The 19,533-nt window shown below is 42.5% G+C and overlaps 1 protein-coding gene across 1 annotated transcript in view; it reads right to left on the bottom strand.

Moving 5' to 3' along the window:
* Window positions 1-17,312, bottom strand: part of LOC139228082 (tyrosine-protein kinase transmembrane receptor ROR2-like) — a 304,606-nt gene extending 287,294 nt beyond the window's left edge. Inside the window, exon 1 of the mRNA XM_070859350.1 lies at window positions 16,920-17,312. Coding sequence (XP_070715451.1) covers window positions 16,920-17,013 — 94 coding nt within the window. The 5' untranslated portion in view covers window positions 17,014-17,312. The remainder of the gene's footprint in view (window positions 1-16,919) is intronic.
* Window positions 17,313-19,533: the final 2,221 nt, after the last annotated feature.

The raw sequence follows: 19,533 nt of genomic DNA, 5'->3' as shown, positions 1-19,533 counted from the left end.
GCACACATACAGAGGCTGAACTCCAGGATATAGTCAATATAATATATTTACTGAGGTGCATAGGCCTTAAGCTAAACATCCGTAAGACAAAGATCCTCCACCAGTCTGTCCTCACTGCACAGCACAGCACTGCCCCCCAGTCATCAAGATCCATGGCGCAGCCCTGAACACTGTGGACCACTTCCCATATCTCGGGAGCCTCCGATCAACAAGAGCAGGCATCGACGACGAGATCCAACACCGCCTCCAGTGCGCCAGTGCAGCCTTCGGCCGCCTGAGGAAAAGAGTGTTTGAAGACCAGGCCTTCAAAACTGCCACCAAGCTCATGGTCTACAGGGCTGTAGTAATACCTGCCCTCCTGTGTGGCTCAGAGACATGGACCATATACAGCAGACACCTCAAGTTGCTGGAGAAATATCACCAACAATGTCTCCGCAAGATCCTACAAATCCCCTGGGAGGACAGGCGCACCAACATCAGTGTCCTCATCCAGGCTAAGATCCCCAGCATTGAAGCACTGACCACACTCGATCAGCTCTGCTGGGCAGGCCACATAGTCCGCATGCCAGACACGAGACTCCCAAAGCAAGTGCTCTACGCAGAACTCCTTCACGGCAAACGAGCCAAAGGTGGGCAGCGGAAACGCTACAAGGACACCTCAAAACCTCCCTGATAAAGTGCGACATTCCCACTAACACCTGGGAGTCCTTGGCCCAAGACCGCCCTAATTGAAGGAAGTGCATCCGAGAGGGCGCTGAGCACCTCAAGTCTCAACGTCGAGAGCATGCAGAAATCAAGTGTAGGCAGCGGAAAGAGCATGTGGCAAACTGGTTCCACCCAACCCTTCCCTCGACGACTATCTATCCCACCTGTGACAGAGTCTGTGGCTCTCATATTGGACTGTTCCGCCACTAAAGGACTCACTTCAGGAGTGGAAGTAAGTCTTCCTCAATATCGAAGGACTGCCTATGATGAAGAAACTGTTTTTCTCTGTCTTAAATTTATTCAATGTCTCAGCTTCCACAGCTGTCTACTATATATGGTCCACGTCTGTATACTGTATATGCTTATTACACTAATCACTAAAGTTAATCACTTATGGTGTGTCCTTGCACAAGCATTCCTTGTAGATGATAATTAGTACTTGGAGCAGAACAGAACTCATCCTCCCTTGCCCACAGGCATTTCTTGTTCTGCTGTTATCTTTAGAACTGTTGCTCCATGACCAGTGAAAGTTATATAATTGGGTTTGATTATTAACTCTTAACTTTCCATCATGTCCAACAGAGATGAGGGAGGTGGAGCGATTTAGGAAGAAAATTCCAGAGTTTAGAGCCTTGATAGCATGGCCGCTAATGGTTGCCGAATGAAGTGGGGGTGTACATGAGGCCAGAACGAGGCAGGAACACCAAGTTCTTGGAGGATTGTATGGCTGGAGGTGGTTACAAAGGTAGGCAGGGCAAGGCTATGGACAGATTTAAACGCTAAGATGAGAATTTTAAAATCGAGGTGTTGGTGGACCGTAATCCAATACAGGTCAGCAAGCACAGAGTGGATGGATGAGCAGGACCTGGTGGTTAGGATACAGGCAGCAGAGTTTTGGATGAGTTCAAGTTCATGGAGGGTGGAAGATGAACATAAAAATATAAGAACATAAGAAATAGGAGCAGGAGTAGGCCATACGGCTCCTCAAGCCTGCTCCGCCATTTAATACGATCATGGCTGATCCGATCATAGAGTCAGGATCACGTCCCTGCCCGCTCCCCATAACCCCTTATCGGTTAAGAAACTATCTGTCTCTGTCTTAAATTTATTCTGCTATGTAACCAGTATTATATCGCCACCAGAGGGCATACCTGGTGGAGTCCCAAGGGATTCCTGCATCCCTTGGGAGCACTGTATATAAGCAGGCCTCCCAGGCTGTACCAGCACTCTGGAGTTAGAATAAAGGAACTAAGGTCACACTTACTCACGTCTCCAATACTTTATTTGAGACATAAAATATTCAATATCCCAGCTTCCACAGCTCTCTCAGGCAGCAAATTCTATAGATTTACAACCTTCAGAGAGAAGAAATTCCTCCTCATCTCAGTTTTAAATGGGCGGCCCCTTATTTTAAGATTATACCCTCTTAGTTCTAGTCTCCCCTATCAGTGGAAACATCCTCTCTGCATCCACCTTGTCGAGCCCCCTCATAATCTTATACGTTTCGATAAGATCACCTCTCATTCTTCTGAATTCCAATGAGTAGAGGCCCAACCTTTCCTCATAAGTCAACTCCCTCATCTCCGGAATCTAGTGAGCCTTCTCTGAACTGCCTGGCTAGGAGAACATTGGAATAGTTAAGTCTAGAGGTAACAAAAGCATGGATGAGGGTTTCAGCAGCAGATCAGCTGAGGCAGGGTTGGAGACAGGCTATGTTATGGAGGTGGAATTAGGTGGACTTTGTGACGGAGAGAATATGGGGCTGGAATCATGAAACTATAGACCAGTTAGCCTAACATCTGTCATTGGGAAAATGCTGGAGTCCATCATTAAGGAAGCAGTAGCGGGACATTTAGAAAATCATAATACAGTCAAGCAGAGTCAGCATGGTTTATGAAAGGGAAATCATGTTTGTCAAATTTGCTGGCATTCTTTGAGGATGTAACGAGCAGTAGTTGCTGTGTATTTGGATTTCCAGAAGGCATTTTATAAGGTGTCACAAGATAAGAGCTCAACAGGTTGGGGGTAATATATTAGCATGGATGGAGGAATGACTAACTAACATAAAACAGAGAGTCGGGATAAATGGCTCATTTTTAGGTTGGCAAACCGTAACTAGTGGGGTGCCACATGGATCAGTGCTGGGGCCTCAATTATTTACAATCTATATTAATGACATGGATGAAGGGACAGAGTGTAATGTAGCCACATTTGTTGACGATACAAAGATAGATGGGAAAGCAAGTTGTGAGGAGGACGCAAAGAATCTGCAAAGGGATATAGATAGATTGTGAGTGGGCAAAAAATTGGCAGATGGAGTATAATGTGGGAAAATGTGAGGTTATTCATTTGGTAGGAAAAAGAAAAAATAAAATTATTTAAATGGGGAGAGAATACAAAACGCTTAGATACAGAGGGATCTGGGGGTCCTTGTACATGAAACACAAAAAATTAGAATGCAAGAATGCAGGTGCAGCAAGTAATTAGAAAGTCAAATGGGATGGAGTATACAAGTAGGGAATTCCTGCTACAACTGTACAGGGTATTGGTGAGACCACACCTGGAGTACTGCGTACAGTTTTATTCTCCTTATTTAAGGAAGGATATACTTGCATTTGAGGTAGTTCAGAGAATGTTCACGAGGTTGATTCCTGAGATGAAGGGTTTGTCTTATGATGAAAGGTTGAGCAGGTTGGACATGTACTCATTGGAGTTTAGAAGAGCGAGAGGTGATCTTATTGAAACATATAAAATTCTGAGGGGGCTTGACAGGGTAGATGCAGTCAGGATGTTTCTCCTTGTGGGGGAATCCGGAACAAGGGGGCATAGTTTCAGACTAAAGGGTTACACATTTAAAATGGAAATGAGGAGGAATTTCTTCTCTGAGGGTCGTGAATCTTGCTATCTGTTTTTATATTTTGTGCTAGTTTACTTTCATCGTCTATCTTCCCTTTCTGAATCATTTTTTTAGTCATTCTTTGCTGGCTTTAAAAGCTTCCTAATTTTCTGTCCTCCCACTAGTTTTGGCCACTTTATTTCTTTAGTTAGCCACAGATGGCTATCTTTTCTTTTACACCCTTTCCTCCTCACTGGAATATATTTTTCTTGAGAGTTATGAAATATCTCCTTAGAGCAGTTAGCCGAACATCTGTGGTTGGGAAAATGTTGGAATCCATTATTAAAGAAGCAGTAGCTGGACATTTAGAAAAGCAAAATTCGGTCATGCAGAGTCAGCATGGATTTATAAAGGGGAAGTCATGTTTGACAAATTTGCTGGAGTTCTTTGAGGATGTAACGAACAGGTGGATAAAGGGGAACCAGTGGATGTGGTGTATTTGGACTTCCAGAAGGCATTTGACAAGATGCCATGTAAAAGGTTACTGCACAAGATAAAAGTTCACGGGGTTGGGGGTAATATATTAGCATGGATAGAGGATTGGCTAACAAACAGAAAACAGAGAGTCGGGATAAATGGTTCATTCTCTGGTTGTCAACCAGTAACTAGTGGGGTGCCGCAGAGAATAGTGCTGGGACTCCAACTATTTACAATCTATATAAACGACTTGGAAGAAGGGACTGAGTGTAACGTAGCCAAGTTCGCTGACGACACAAAGATGGAAGGAAAAGCAATGTGTGAGGAGGACACAATAAATCTGCAAAAGGACATAGACAGGTTAAGTGAGTGGGCAAATATTTGGCAGATGGAGTATAAAGTTGGAAAGTGTGAGGTCATGCACTTTGGCAGAAAAAATCAAGAGCAAATTATTATTTAAATGGAGTAAGATTGCAAAGTACTGCAGTACAGCGGGACCTGGGGGTACTTGTGCATGAAACACAATAGGATAGTATGCATGTACAGCAAGTGATCAGGAAGGCCAATGCTATCTTGGCCTTTATTGCAAAGGGATGGAGTATAAAAGCGGGGAAGTCTTGATACAGCTATATAAGGTATTGGTGAGGCTACACCTGGAATACTGCATGCAGTTTTGGTTTCCATATTTACGAAAGGATATACTTGCTTTGGAGGCAGTTTAGAGAAGGTTCACTAGGTTGATTCTGGGGATGAGGGGGTTGACTTATGAGGAAAGGTTGAGTAGGTTGGACCTCTACTCATTGGAATTCAGAAGAATGAGAGGTGATTTTATCGAAATGTATAAGATTATGAGGAGGCTTAACAAGGTGGATGCAGAGAGGATGTTTCCACTGATGGGGGAGACTAGAACTAAAGGGCATAATCTTAGAATAAGGAGCCGCCCATTTAAAACTGAGATGAGGAGAAATTTCTTCTCTCAGAGAGTTGTTAATTTGTGGAATTTGCTGCCTCAGAGAGCTGTGGAAGCTGGGACATTGAATAAATTTAAGACAGAAATAGACAGTTTCTTAAACGATAAGGGAATAAGAGGTTATGCAGAGCAGGCAGGGAAGTGGACTTGAGTCCATGATCGGATCAGCCATGATCTTATTAAATGATGGAGCAGACTCGAGGGGCCGTATGGCCTACTCCTGCTCCTATTTCTTATGTTCTTATGTACGCGACTGTTCATCCACCGTCATACACTTTAATCGATTTTCCCAGTCCACTTTCCCCAAAATAGTCGCCTTTATTTAAGCTTTGCACGCTGGTTTGAGAGCTAACTTTCTCACCCTCCATCTTAATTTGAAATTCAACCATGCTATGGCCACTCGTTCCAAGGGGATCCTTTGCTAGGATCAGATCTAAGATAGCCTGCCCCTGGTTGGTTCCGTTACAAAGTGCTCAAGGAAGCCGTCCCTTATGCACTCTATGATCTCTTCCTCAATGCTCCACTGACCAATATGATTTGTCCAATCAATATGGAGGTCAAAATCACCCATGATCATTGCTGTTCCCTTTTTACAAGCCCCCACTATTTCCTGGTTTATACTCCGACCAACAAAGTTGCTACTGTTAGGGAGTCGATAGACTACACCTATAAGTGATTTTTTTCCCCTTGTTATGCCTTATCTCCACCCAAACTGTCTTATGTCTGCCAGTTCAGGTGGATGAAAAAGAATTCATTGCACTTGACGAAGAGTAGAGAAATCTCTGTATCCTGGCGAACATCTATCCCTCAAGCACCAACAATAAAACAGATTATCTGGTCATTTTTCACATTGCTGTGCGCAAATTGGACACCATATTTGCCTACGGAACTACTTAATTGGCTTTGAAACACTTGGGACTACCCAACGACAAAAAAGGTTTTATATAAATGAATGCTTTCTTTCTTTCACTGAATTCTACTGGAATAAGTGCTGCAGTAACTAGTTAAACAGCCAAGTTTCCAGTCTCAGGTATGCTGCCACTGAGAGCTTCTGATAATGGAAGGGCCAACCCCAGTCAATTGCACTTATAATCGAATGACTGTCTCAAAGCAGCACTTGGACATATTGGAAACAAATTGGTGACAGGATGTGTATAAAGAGACTGCGGTAGAAATACAAATAATTCTTTTACATTTAAAGTATTTTCATCAGCTAATTCAATTATGAATCAGTTGCAGTGCAAATTAAGAATTGTGCATACACCATATCTTAATCTAGCACCCCCCCCCCAATTAAATTGTTCCATAACTTGAAATATTTTCCACTAGAATGCATCAAGCCTGAATCCATGCTCACAAAACTGTCCCTATAACTGAGCATGAACAGTATGTACAGTCTGTTCCTCTCAATTCAAAGTTGCTTAATTCAAGTTTACAAATAATTCAATTTTCTTAAGTACGAATTTCCTTATGTTACTCATATTCCTTAACTCATGTTCCTGTGTTAGTCATATTCTTTAATTCAATATTTTAGATAATTTAATTTTTGTAGTGCAAAATATGACTTTGAATTATCAGGAATAAGCTGTATTGTGATTCTAAAATTCAAGTATATATAGAAACATTTGCTACATAATAATTTTAATTTTTAAATGCATTTTCCTGTCAGTTTTCTTAGCTTCAAAGTTAAGTACAAGTCATGCCTGATAAACCTGATTTCTTGAAAAGGTGACTAAAGTAGTAGACAGGGAAATCTGTGAATGTTATTTATATAGACTGCCAGAAAGGCATTTGATAAAGTCCCTCACAAGAGACTGCTAGCTAAAGTTGAAGCTCATGGAATTGAAGGCAAACTATTGAACTGGTTTGGAAATTAGCTAAGTGGCAGGAGACAGAGGATAGGGATAATGGGCAGGTGCTTTAATTGGCAGGATGTGACTAGTGGTGTCCTGCAAGGATCTATGTTGGGGCCTTAATTATTCACCGTATTTATTAACGACTTCTATGATGGGATAAAAAGCCACATATCCAAGTTTGCTGATAACACAAAGATAGGCGGGATTGTCAGCAGTGTAGGTAGAAGCTTAAAATTACAAAGAGATATTGATTAAGTAAATAGACAAAACTGTGGCAAATAGATTTCAATGTAAGCAAATATGAAGTAATCTACTTGAGAACTAAAAAGGATAAAACACGAGTACTTTCTAAATGGTGAAAAACTAGAAACAGTGGCGAGACTTGGGGGTCCACATACAAAGATCATTAAAATGTCCTGAACTGGTGCAGAAAATAATTTAAAAAGGCTAATGGAATGCTAGCCGAGGACTAAAATACAAGGGGACAGAAGTTATGCTACTACTGTACAAAGCCCTGTTTAGACTACACCTGGAGTATTGTGCGCAGTTTTGGGCACCGCACCTTAGGAAGGATATATTGGCCTTGGAGGGAGTGCCACGTAGATTTACCAGAATGATACCTGGACTCCAAGGCTAGAATTTTGGGTTTTAGCGATTTTGCCCATTTTTGGCCAATAATCACAGCTAAAGACAATTTTTAGCGCTGGAGTACCTTTACCGCCAGTGCTCTCAAAATTCGCCAAACGTTTAAGAGCAATAGCTATAGCAATAAATCCGGCGTTGCACAACTGAATTTATGCATCGAAAAAAAGAATTAGACCGTCTGCGCATGCGCGAATTTTGGGGCGGGGAGAAGAATTTTTTTTGTCATTTTTCTTCTTCGCGCATTTCTGGTCAGCGGTTAGGGAATGCCCACGCGTGCGGAGTACACCCAGGGCTGAATCAGCCATTTTTAGATTGCATTCACGATGGAAGGAGATGGGAACAGGCAGCGGGCCAGAAAGTTTAGTAATGAGGCCAACGAGGCCCTAGTCACTGCTGTGGAAAGGAGATAGGCGGAATTAAACAGGAGGGATGCAAATAAACCCCTCCTGGCGGTTTTCGTCGCATTTGGACCAGCATCGCTGAGGAGGTGTCTTGTATCGACGACATCCGAAGGGCCCACATCCAGTGCCACAAGAGGTTCAGTGACCATTGCAGGGTCCTTAGAGTAAGTAATATTTTTATTGATGCACTCCTTCATTACTTAAATTATAAATCTCGGTAGGTAGGCTTAGTGTTGCACCTTATTTGCCATGAATGATCTTTACACATTATTAAGATTGTTTTCTGAGATCTTAAAAGATGTTTCTGCACTTTGATGTCATCCTCAGGAACCATGTGCAACTTCCAGGGCCATTAAACAGAGATCTGTATTAAATGCACACAGTATGGTATAAGTGTTTTGATGGCTATCTGTGTGTGCCACAAGTGCAGATGGGCCCTCTGGTAACCATTCCCATTGTCATCTTTGCAGGGAAAGATGTCCCACCACCGCCGGGAGCAGCGGCAGACAGGCAGCGGTCCACTCAGAACCATGTCTCCGACAGAGTGGCTGGTCTGATTGGTGCCTCAGGGAGGGCAACTGCCCATGGGGGCTGCTGAGCCCCTATTTGAAAGTGAGAGTAAATCCTGCAAAATCCCTGGGCTAGGTTCAGGTAATGTGATGTAATGTCTGTGGACTAGGGTTGGGGCAATGTGATGCAGTGTCTCTGGACTACATATAATGCAGTAGCGGCAGTCCTTCAAATGAGCCTGTGCTATGTGACCTTACTCATGTCACCCTGCCCCCTCCCCTGCTGCTAACCACTCGTCTGTTGTTTTCTATTCCCAGATGAGGAGTCGTCCTCCAATCCATTGGGACCGCTCCAGAATCCAGGGAATTTTGGTAAATTGCATCTACTGTCTCTGCAGCCACTTCTTTTAAGACCCTAGGACGCAGGCCATCAGGTCCACCATTCGTCCCATTAGTTTGCCTCGTACTTTTTCCTCTCATGATAGTGATTGTTTTAAGTCCCCCCCCCCCCCTCCCCCACTAGCTCCTTGATTATCAATTATTGGGATGCTTTTAGTGTCTTCTACTGTGAAGACCGATGCAACATATTTGTTCAAAGTCTTCGCCATTTCCCTGTTTCCCATTATTAATTCCCCAGTCTCATCCTCCAAGGGACCAACGTTTACTTTAGCTACTTGCTTCCTTTTTATATACCTGTAGAAGTTCTTACTATCTGTTTTTATATTTCTTGCTAGTTTACTCTCATAAGCTATCTTCTCTCTCTTTATCATTCTTTTAGTCGTCCTTTGCTGGTTTCTAAAAATTTCCCTCTGGCCCTCCACTGTTCTTTGCAACATTGTATGCCTTGGTTTTTAATTTGATACCATTCTTTACTGCCCTAGTTAGCCATGGAAGGTTCAACCTTCTCTTAGAATCTTTCTTTCTCAATGGAATATATCTTTGCTGATAGTTATGAAATATCTCCTTAAATGTTTGCCACTGCTTTTCTACAGTCTTACCCTTTAATATATTTTCCCAGTCCACTTTAACCAACTCTGCCTTTATACCTTTGTAATTACCTTTATTTAAATTCAGGATACGAGTTTGAGACCTAGCTTTCTCACCCTCAAACTGAATTTGAAATTCTACCATGCTATGATCACACTTCCCAAGAGGATCCTTCACAATGAGATCATTAATTAATCCAGCCTTGTTACACAATACCAGGTCTAAAATAGTCTGCTCCCTGGTTGGTTCCACAACATATTGTTCCAAGAAACCATCCCGCATACACTCTATGAACTCTTCCTCAAGGCTACCTTTGCCAATTTGATTGCTCCAATTAATAAGATTAAAATCGCCCATGAATATTGATGTAGCTTTCTTACAAGCCTCCATTATTTCTTTATTTATACTCTGTCCTTCAGTGTGGCTACTGTTTGGGGGGCCTGTAGACCACTCCCACCAGTGACTTCTTACCCTTATTATTGCTTATCTCCACCCAAACTGATTCTACCTCTTTTCTCTCCACAGATGCTGCCTGACCCGTGGAGATTTCCAGCATTTTCTGTTTTTATTTCAGATTCCAGCTTCCACAGTATTTTGCTTTATATTCTACATCTTGATCTTCTGAGTCAATATCATTTCTCACTACTGAATTGATCTCATCCCTTATTAACAGAGCTATCCCAACTCCTTTTCCTTTCTGCCTATCCTTATGAAATGGCAACGACCCCTGAATATTCAGTTCCCAGCCTTGGTCACCTTGCAACCACGTCTCTGTAATGGCAATCAGAACATACCCATTTATTTCTAATTGTGCCATCAACTCATCTATCTTGTTACGAATGCTGTGTGCATTCAGATATAGAGCTTCTAATTTTGTCTTATGTGTATATGCTCTGTCCCTTCCTGTCACACTCTGGTTATCATTATCCCTATCGCTACCCTGCACTTTTGCCTTCTTCATTCTGTTTGACCTTTTTAATTTCTGCTCACCGGATCCCTCCTCCCCACTATTTAGTTTAAAGTATCATTGACCAGTTATCACCATCATGCAACAAAAGTGCATCCAATTAAATTAATTCTGTTTCATTCCATTTGTTTCCAATACATACAAACTATTACATCAAGAAAGTTTTCTTCAAATGAGGAAATTTGTTGCCAGCCATCAATGGTTTATTGGCTGCACAGAAATGAAACCTTCAAGCATGCACACACAATGCTGCTCCCAAATGGGATCACATTAAGGAACTGTAGGCTTTTTTTCCTTTCAAAAATTCCTGTTGCAATGCCACTCCTTCCATTTTAACGTCTGCATAGTTAAATAAAATGCAGAAAATCTCTCTACCAAAATTAGCGTCAAGTGAATGCAATCATCTCATTCCTTGGGTACTAAAACCTTCGCAACCACATTACAAAAATAAATGAATCTGCTCTTATGGAAGACTTGCAAGTACAAAATGGAAATCTGGTGAAAATGTAACTCACAAACAGAAGTCAAATGTTAATCATATCATCATCATAATCACCGAGTTTAGCAACCTCTAAAAACAATTGCATTGCTTGTTAACGTGAAGCCAAGGACGGATTAAGGGAGGAGGGGGGCAGCAGATGGGGCAGTCGTCCGGGGTCCAAACCTAGAGTTAGAGTGGGGCCCATACATGGTCAGATTAAATGTAAGGGTGAGCAGTATTGATGTAAGTGGCATAGCAAGAGCAGAGTCAAGCCGCGAGGGCTTAGGTGTATGTTGTTCTCGACTTGATGCCTTTTTCTAGAGATGCATTCTACACACAAATCGGGGGTAGGGCAGTTATGTGAGGAGCAAAAGAGATGAGAAGTAGCTAAACTGCTTAAACTAGATCATTTTTTCCAACTAAAAATGCAAGATCATGAAGATGAAGGCCAAGACGACGCTGTGCAGTCAATTTCAACAACAGAACCACTAGTGGCACCGGACCCGGAGTTGGCCAAGTTGGAGTTCTAAGTCCAAAAAAATTGAAGATAAAGAATTCCAACTGGTGCATACAGAGCTGAAAGAGGCGCAACTTACGAGTGACATTGGGCTGTGGGGAGACAATATCTCAGAAAACATGCAAAGCCATTATATTGCAAAAGGTAGTGAGGACTGCCGAAACTGTGATAAAGACTTCCAAAACTCCGGCTTGATTCATGCCAAGGAAGGATGCTGCCGATGCTGCTCGAAGTCCTACTTCACACATGTGCATCCATTGACAGTGGAGTGTATGGAGTGAATGTGGCTCGGTTATTCACCTTCAAACTGTGTATACTGCTTTGCTTCCAAGGTCACAGTACAAACAAGTAGCCACTTTACTCATAGGTTTAATGACTGGAAGCATGGATAGGATTTCATATCACGAAAACAGCCACCAGCATAGAGAAGCCATAGTAGTAATGTGCACTAGACAAGCAGGCACTGGGTGTATGGATGGTCATATTATCTTCCAGTTTCAAAATGAACGGCAGTACTGGTACAAGGTGCTACAGGAAGGTTGTCTGTGTAATAACGTTTCTCCGTGAATTAGGTCTTTCATTGAGAGGCAGAGACAAAATCGTTGAGTCTCCAAGTAATGGTAATTATCTGGTTGTGTTGGAGGTTCTTGCAAACTACGATGCATTTCTTGCTGAACACATCAAGTGATTCACCGACAAAGGCAAGGGGCATACTTCATACTTGTCTTCCACCACTTGTGAAGAACTGATTAGTCTGATGGGTGGCAAAGTACTTGAGACGATTATCCAGCAATTGAAATCAGCAAAGTTCTATTCATTATCAGTTGATTCAATGCTAGATGTCACACACTCAGATCAGCTGACGTTTGTCATCCGCTATGTTCTACCGACTGGTCCTGAGTAAAGGATCCTAAAGCCCTTGCCGATATTCAGTCATACTGGACAAGAAATAGCAGAAATAATACTGGCCTTTCTGGATGAGAACGGTATCGACATACAAAATTATCACAATCTGATGATAATGCTCCAAATATCAGTGGGAAATACATTGGTGTCCAAATTATCATCAAAGAGCAATGCCCATATGCAACGTTTATACCATGCACAGCGCACTCACTCAACCTTGTGGGGAAAAACAGTGCCGAATGCAGCCCAGTGATCAACAGATTTTTTGACATTAAACTTTTCTCTCTATCGATTGCTAGCGACTGCTTTATGAAAAACGAAAGCCTTTAGGGCTGTCTGTTGTCAAACAACTTTCTGCTCCTCGATGGTCAGTGTCAGCCATGCTCATAGGTTACACTCCCATATGCGAAGTGTTGGAATCCCTGGCAACTGACGTGGAACAGCAAGTTGAATGCCAAAATAAGAACATAGGAACATAAGAAATAGGAGGAGGAGTTGGCTATATGGCCCCTCAAGCCTGCTCCACCATTCAATAAGATCATGGCTGATCTGATCATGGACTCAGCTCCACTTCCCTACCCGTTCCCCATAACCCCTTATTGTTTAAGAAACTGTCTATTTCTGTCTTAAATTTATTCAATGTCCCAGCTGCCACAGCTCTCTGAGGCAGCAAATTCCACAGATTTACAACCCTCTGACAGAAGAAATTTCTCCTCATCTCAGTGGCCCCTTATTCTAAGATCCTGTCCTCTAGTTCTAGTCTCCCCCATCAGTGGAAACAACCTCTCTGCATCCACCTTGTCAAGCCCAATCATAATCTTATACATTTCAATAAGATCACTTCTAATTCTTCTGAATTCTAATGAGTAGTGGCCCAACCTACTCAACCTTTACTCATAAGTCAACCCCGTCATCTCCGGAATCAACCTAGTGAACATTCTCTGAACTGCCTCCAAAGCAAGTATATCCTTTCGTAAATATGGAAACCAAAACTGCACACAGTATTCCAGGTGTAGCCTCACCAATACCCTGTATAGCTGTAGCAAGACTTCTCTGCTTTTATACTCCATACCCTTTGCAAAAAATGCCTAGATTCCATTGGCCTTCCTGATCACTTGCTGTACCTGCATACTAACCTTTTGTGTTTCATGCACAAGTACCCCCAGGTCCCGCTGTACTGCAGCACTTTGCAATCTTTCTCTATTTAAATAATAACTTGCTCTTTGATTTTTTTCTACCAAAGCGCATGACCTCACAATTTCCAACATTATATTCCATCTGCCAAATTTTTGCCCACTCACTTAGCCTGTCGATGTCCTTTTGCAGATTTTTTGTGTCCTCCTCACACATTGCTTTTCCTCCCATCTTTGTATCGTCAGCAAACTTGGCTACGTTACACTCAGTACATTCTTCCAAATTGTTTATATCGATTGTAAATAGTTGGGGTCCCAGCACTGATCCCTGCAGCACCCCACTAGTTACTGATTGCCAACAGAGAATGAACCATTTATCCTGACTCTCTGTTTTCTGTTAGTTAGCCAATCCTCTATCCATGCTAATATATTACCCCAACCCCGTGAACTTTTATATGATATAGTAACCTTTTATGTGGCACCTTGTCAAATGCCTTCTGGAAGTCTAAATACACCACATCCACTGGTTTCCCCTTATCCACCCTGTTTGGTACATCCTGAAAGAATTCCAGCAAATTTGTCAAACATGACTTCCCCTTCATAAATCCATGTCGACTCTGCCTGACCAAATTTTGCTTTTCCAAATGACCTGCTACTGCTTCTTTAATAATGTATTCCAACATTTTACCAACCACAGATGTTAGGCTAACTGATCTATAGTTTCCGGCTTTTTGTCAGCCTCCTTTTTTAAATAGGGGCGTTACATTTGCAGTTTTCCAATCTGCTGGGACCTCCCCAGAATCCAGGGAATGTTGGTAAATTACAACCAATTCATCCTTGACAAACTGAACAAATTAGATTCAGCTATTCTCATTGTTATTTGGAACACAGTCTTTCACCTGATCAATCTCTTGCTTCAAGAGACCAGCTTGAATCTGAATATCATGGTGGATAGGCAATGGCAAACATTTAAAATCGCATGGATGAACTTCAACAATTGTAAATCCCTGTCTGGCATAAAAATAAAACGGGGAAGGTGGCTCAACCGTGGCTAACAAGGGAAATTAAGGATAGTGTTAAATCCAAGGAAGAGGCATATAAATTGGCCAGAAAAAGCAGCAAACCTGAGGACTGGGAGAATTTTGTAATAAAGCAGAGGAGGACAAAGGGTTTAATTAAGAGGGGGAAAATAGAGTATGAGAGGAAATTTGCTGGGAACATAAAAACTGACTGCAAAAGCTTCTATAGATATGTAAAGAGAAAAAGATTAGTGAAAACAAACGTAGGTTCCTTGCAGTCAGATTCAGGTAAATTTATAATGGGGAACAAAGAAATGGCAGATCAGTTAAACAAATACTTTGTTTCTGTTTTCACGAAGGAAGACACAAATAACCTTGAGTATAGGAGCAGGGAGGTCTTACTGCAGTTGTTCAGGACCTTGGTGAGGCCTCATCTGGAATATTGTGTTCAGTTTTAGTCTCCTAATCTGAGGAAGGACATTCTTGCTATTGAGAGAGTGCAGTGAAGGTTCACCAGACTGATTCCCGGGATGGCGGGACTGACATATGAGAAGAGACTGGATCAACTGGGCCTTTATACACTGGAGTTTAGAAGGATGAGAGGGGATCTCATAGAAACATATAAGATTCTGACGGGACTAGACAGGTTAGATGTGGGAAGAATGTTCCCGATGATGGGGAAATCCAGAACCAGGGGACACAGTCTTAGGATAAGGGGTAGGCCATTTAGGACTGATATGAGGAGAAACTTCTTCACTCAGAGTTGTTAACCTGTGGAATTCCCTACCGCAGAGAGTTGTTGATGCCAGTTCATTGGATATATTCGAGAGGGAGTTAGATATGGCCCTTGCGGCTATCGGGATCAAGGGGTTTGGAGAGAAAGCAGGAAAGGGGTATTGAGGGAATGATCAGCCATGATCTTATTGAATGGTGGTGCAGGCTCGAAGGGCCGATTGGCCTACTCCTGCACCTATTTTCTATGTTTCTATGTGTCCTTACTTGAGTGCCTTGTCGATTTTGTCAAGACCCAGCGGACAGAGTTTGAGGACTTTGAAGACCTAGGGATTAAACTGTGTGGCCACAACGAGTACAATTCAGCTCAAGGCATGTCCGGGTATGCAACCACCGCTATAACAATGGAGATGCTGAAAACACTGTGCTGTCTCCCAAGGAGAAATTCAAAACTGAAATGTTCCTTGTCATCATTGATTAACTAATCAGTACCTTGAAACATCGTCTTGAAGCATGCAAGGAAATCAACTGTAAGTTTGGATTCCTGTCCAAGCTAGCCGTTCTCTCGACTCATGAGATCAAGCAAGCCGCAGCAAATCTTGCCCACTCCTTTCCCAATGATCTGGAACCTATGATTGAATTAATCCAGTTTTCTAGCTTGGTGGCATCCTCAACAGAGCTTCAATTTGTGTCAAACAAACTAAGTCAGCAGAGCTGAGAATGTACCAATTCCTCCATACACACGCCCTCATCCAAACCTTTTCTAACATTGAAATAGCTCTTCAGATATATCGGTCGATGATGGTATCATATTGCAGTGGTGAGCGGTCCTTCTCGAAACTAAAACGCATCAAGGATGAGGTCAGGAACCGAATGGAACACGATCGACTTAATAGTCTTTCAATCATGAGCAAAGACAGCGAAGTACTGAGAGGACTTGTCTTCTCGAAAATCATTGATGAATTTTGCCATCAAAAATCTAGGAAAAGACCAATGTAATGTTATACTTGTAGTTGCCTCTGTGGAGAAAATGGAATGCAAATGACAAATGATGGTCTTCCAAAAAAAAATCACACTGTCTTGTTCTAAATTGTTGTCATTGTCGGTTTAGTTTCACAGTGTAAAGATTTGTTTTTATTAAAGCGTTGTTGTTTACTGTTTAGACAGGGTTTTTATCAAGGTATCAATGTGATTGTTTGGAAACATAATAAAATATTAAATGTATCATCAAAGTATCAATGAGGACATAACCTGAGATGTGGACCTGAACTGACCTTGACTTGATTCATACTCGGTATAGTGCCCTGTGATAGCTCACCCGTGTCATTTACTGCAGGATGTGACTGGGAATAGGAGGCCCATAGCCGGGGTACTGGCCGGGGCCCGGGGCACCCTCAATCTGTCCCTGCGTGAAGCTTCCTGATTCCAAACATGCATTCGGCAAAACAGATAAGAAATGAGAAGAGTTTATTCGAGTTTACCTTTTCCAGCATTGTTTACTGAACACATAAAGGGAGAGATAACCCACAAGAACCTCGCGACTTTCTCGCTGCAAACATTTTACAGAAAGTGAGCCTGACGTTTGATGAGTGCACATAAACCCCGGAACTTTGTTTCAAAATGATTGCAGAGGCACAATGGGCCGAATGGCTTTCTATATTTATTGTTCTGTTCGGGGAGTTGTAAAATACAAGCAGAAGATTCAAGTTAATCAATCTATTCTTTCCTGCACTAAAATTACATTCTGTTGTCCGTCTTTTCTCTTTTAAAATCCTTACCTGTCGACATCTCGCCGAAAAGCGGGCAACACATAAACAGAAGTAGCACGAAGTGTTTTCCAAAACATGTTGACTTTATCCTTGTTTTGTACATCACTCGTTAGTTAAATGCAGACCACACTAAGTATAAAAAAGCGACCTGATCGTGATCATCCAAAGAGACCGAGCGGTCCCCCCGAGGGAGGCACAGAACCACGAGAAAGGGCAACACAAAAAAGAGCCGCTATACAAAGCCGTTCGCTTCTTCTTCACAATTAGCAGCAATCAGGGATAAAATTCTAAGTTGTTTGTAGAATTCGGATTATTCCTTTGCCGTCTTCTCAGGAAAGCTTTTGCAACATCTCCAGCAGCAGCAGTGAGAGAGCGGAAGATTTATGGTCCTGCGGACTGTCTCTTCTTGCACTCAAACTTTGTCTGTGTACGTGTGCGCGCGGAGCAAGACCTGGGCTGTGCGCGTGACCCAGCGCGCGCTGTGCTCGGTCTGCGCTCGCGATCCCAGAGCGCGCGCCCTGCCTTCTGCTGCCGCTCGAGGCCGGCCCTCAGTGTCCAGCTTTCCCCAAGTCTCCGCAAAAGTTAACAGCGCATCCTGGTGGGGGAAACCGTAGCACCATGGAACTTTGAAAGGATGCTCGAAATAACTGAAATAATGAATATAAGCAGCAACAAAAAATAGGAAATGCAAAGCACGTTTTGGATGGGCCCTTCATCAGATGTCGATTCTGTTGTTTCCATATGCACAGATATGCTAACCTAGAAAATTAGCAAAAGCTGACCAATAGTTTTTAAAAAGCTGACAACTGAAAAAAACAAAGTCACAAATGACATCCTATGTAATGGTGACTGTGATGAACTATTCCTCTTCATCCTTCTCCACCTGTCTGCAGCCTTTGGTAGACCACACTATCCTCCTCCAATGCTTATCCTCCTCCAATGTTCAGCTAGGTGGGTGAGTACCCTTGCTATCCACTTTGATAGGAAAAATTGAAAAGCAGAGTATTTTTTAAATGGTGAGAGATTGGGAAATGTTGATGTTCATAGGGACCTGGGTGTCCTTGTACATGAATCACTGAAAGTTAACATGCTAGTACAGCAAGCAATTAAGAAAGCAAGTGGTATGTTGGCCTTTATTACAAGAGGATTTAAGTATGAGTAAATATGTCTTACTGCAATTATATAGGGCCCTGGTGAGACCATACCTGGAGTACTGTGTATAGTTTTGGTCTCCTTACCTAAGGAAGGATATACTTGCCATTGAGGGAGTGCATTGAAGGTTAACCAGACTGATTACTGGGATGGAGGAATTGTCCTATGAGGAGAGATTGAGTAGACTAGGCCTATATTCTCTACAGTTTAGAAGAATGAGAGGTGATCTAATTGAAACATATAAAATTCTTACAGGGCTTGACAGGGTAGATGCAGGGAGGATGTTTCCCCTGTCTGGGGAGTCTAGAACCAGGGGTCACAGTCTCAGATTAAGGGGACAGCCATTTTGGACTGAGATGAGGAGAAATTTCTTCACTCAGAGGGAGGTGAATCTTTGGAATTCTCTACCCCAGAGGGCTGTGGAGGCTCAGCCGTTGAGTATATTCAAAACGGAGATCGATAGATTTTTGGATATTTAAGGAAATCAAGGGATATGGGGATAGTGCAGGAAAGTGTTGAGGTAGAAGACCAGCCATGATCTTATTGAATGGCGGAGAAGGCTCAAAGGGCCGAATCCTGCTCCTATTTCTTATGTTCTATCTATCCAGTCATAACTAGAAAATCTCCTGCAATGGCTTCTCTTTGAACAACGTTACCTCTGGCGTCCCCTAAAGATCTATCCTTGGCCCCCTCCTATTTCTCATCTACATGCTGCCCCTTGGTGGCATCATCTGAAAACACAGCGTCATATTCCACATGTACATTGATGACACCCAGCTCTACCTCACCACCACCTTTCTTGACATCTCTACTGCCTTTGACTTGTCACACTGCTTGTCCCATATCCAGTATTGGATGAGCAGAAATTTTCACCAGTTAAATATTGGGACGTGCAAAGCCATTGTCTTCGGTCCCCACCACAAATTCCTTTCCCTAGCCGCCGATTCCTCTATCCAGCCACTGTCAGAAACTGAACCTAACTGTTCATAATCTTGGCATTCTATTTAACCCTGGGCTGAACTTCCGACCCCATATCCTCTCCATCACTTAGGCTGCCTACTTCCACCTCCGTAACATCATCCATCTCCGCCTCTGCCTCAGTTCATCTGCCGCTGAAACCCTCAACCATGCCTTTATTACCTCTAGACTCGAATATTCCAATGCTCACCTGGCTGGCCTTCTACCTTGTAGCCCCCGTAAACTTGAGCTCATCCAAAACTCTGTTGCCCATATCCTAACTTGCACCAAGTCCTGTGCACTGCACTGCGCATGCGCAATTTTTATTTTGCTTTTTTTTTCAGAGAAGCTTTTCACCCACGATTTTAGGGGTCAGGGGTCACCCGCACATGCGCAAAGAGTTGAAGTCGAGGAAAAAAGAGTGAGAAGGAGCAGCAAGCTAGTCGAGGGTCAGTTGGTTTAATCACAAATTCCAGAGTTAAAAAATATTAATAACAAATAATAATTATACAAT

The sequence above is a fragment of the Pristiophorus japonicus genome, chromosome 1, assembly GCF_044704955.1.
Source record: "Pristiophorus japonicus isolate sPriJap1 chromosome 1, sPriJap1.hap1, whole genome shotgun sequence".
Lineage (NCBI taxonomy): Eukaryota > Metazoa > Chordata > Chondrichthyes > Pristiophoridae > Pristiophorus > Pristiophorus japonicus.
This window is presented reverse-complemented; position numbering and strand designations above follow the sequence as displayed.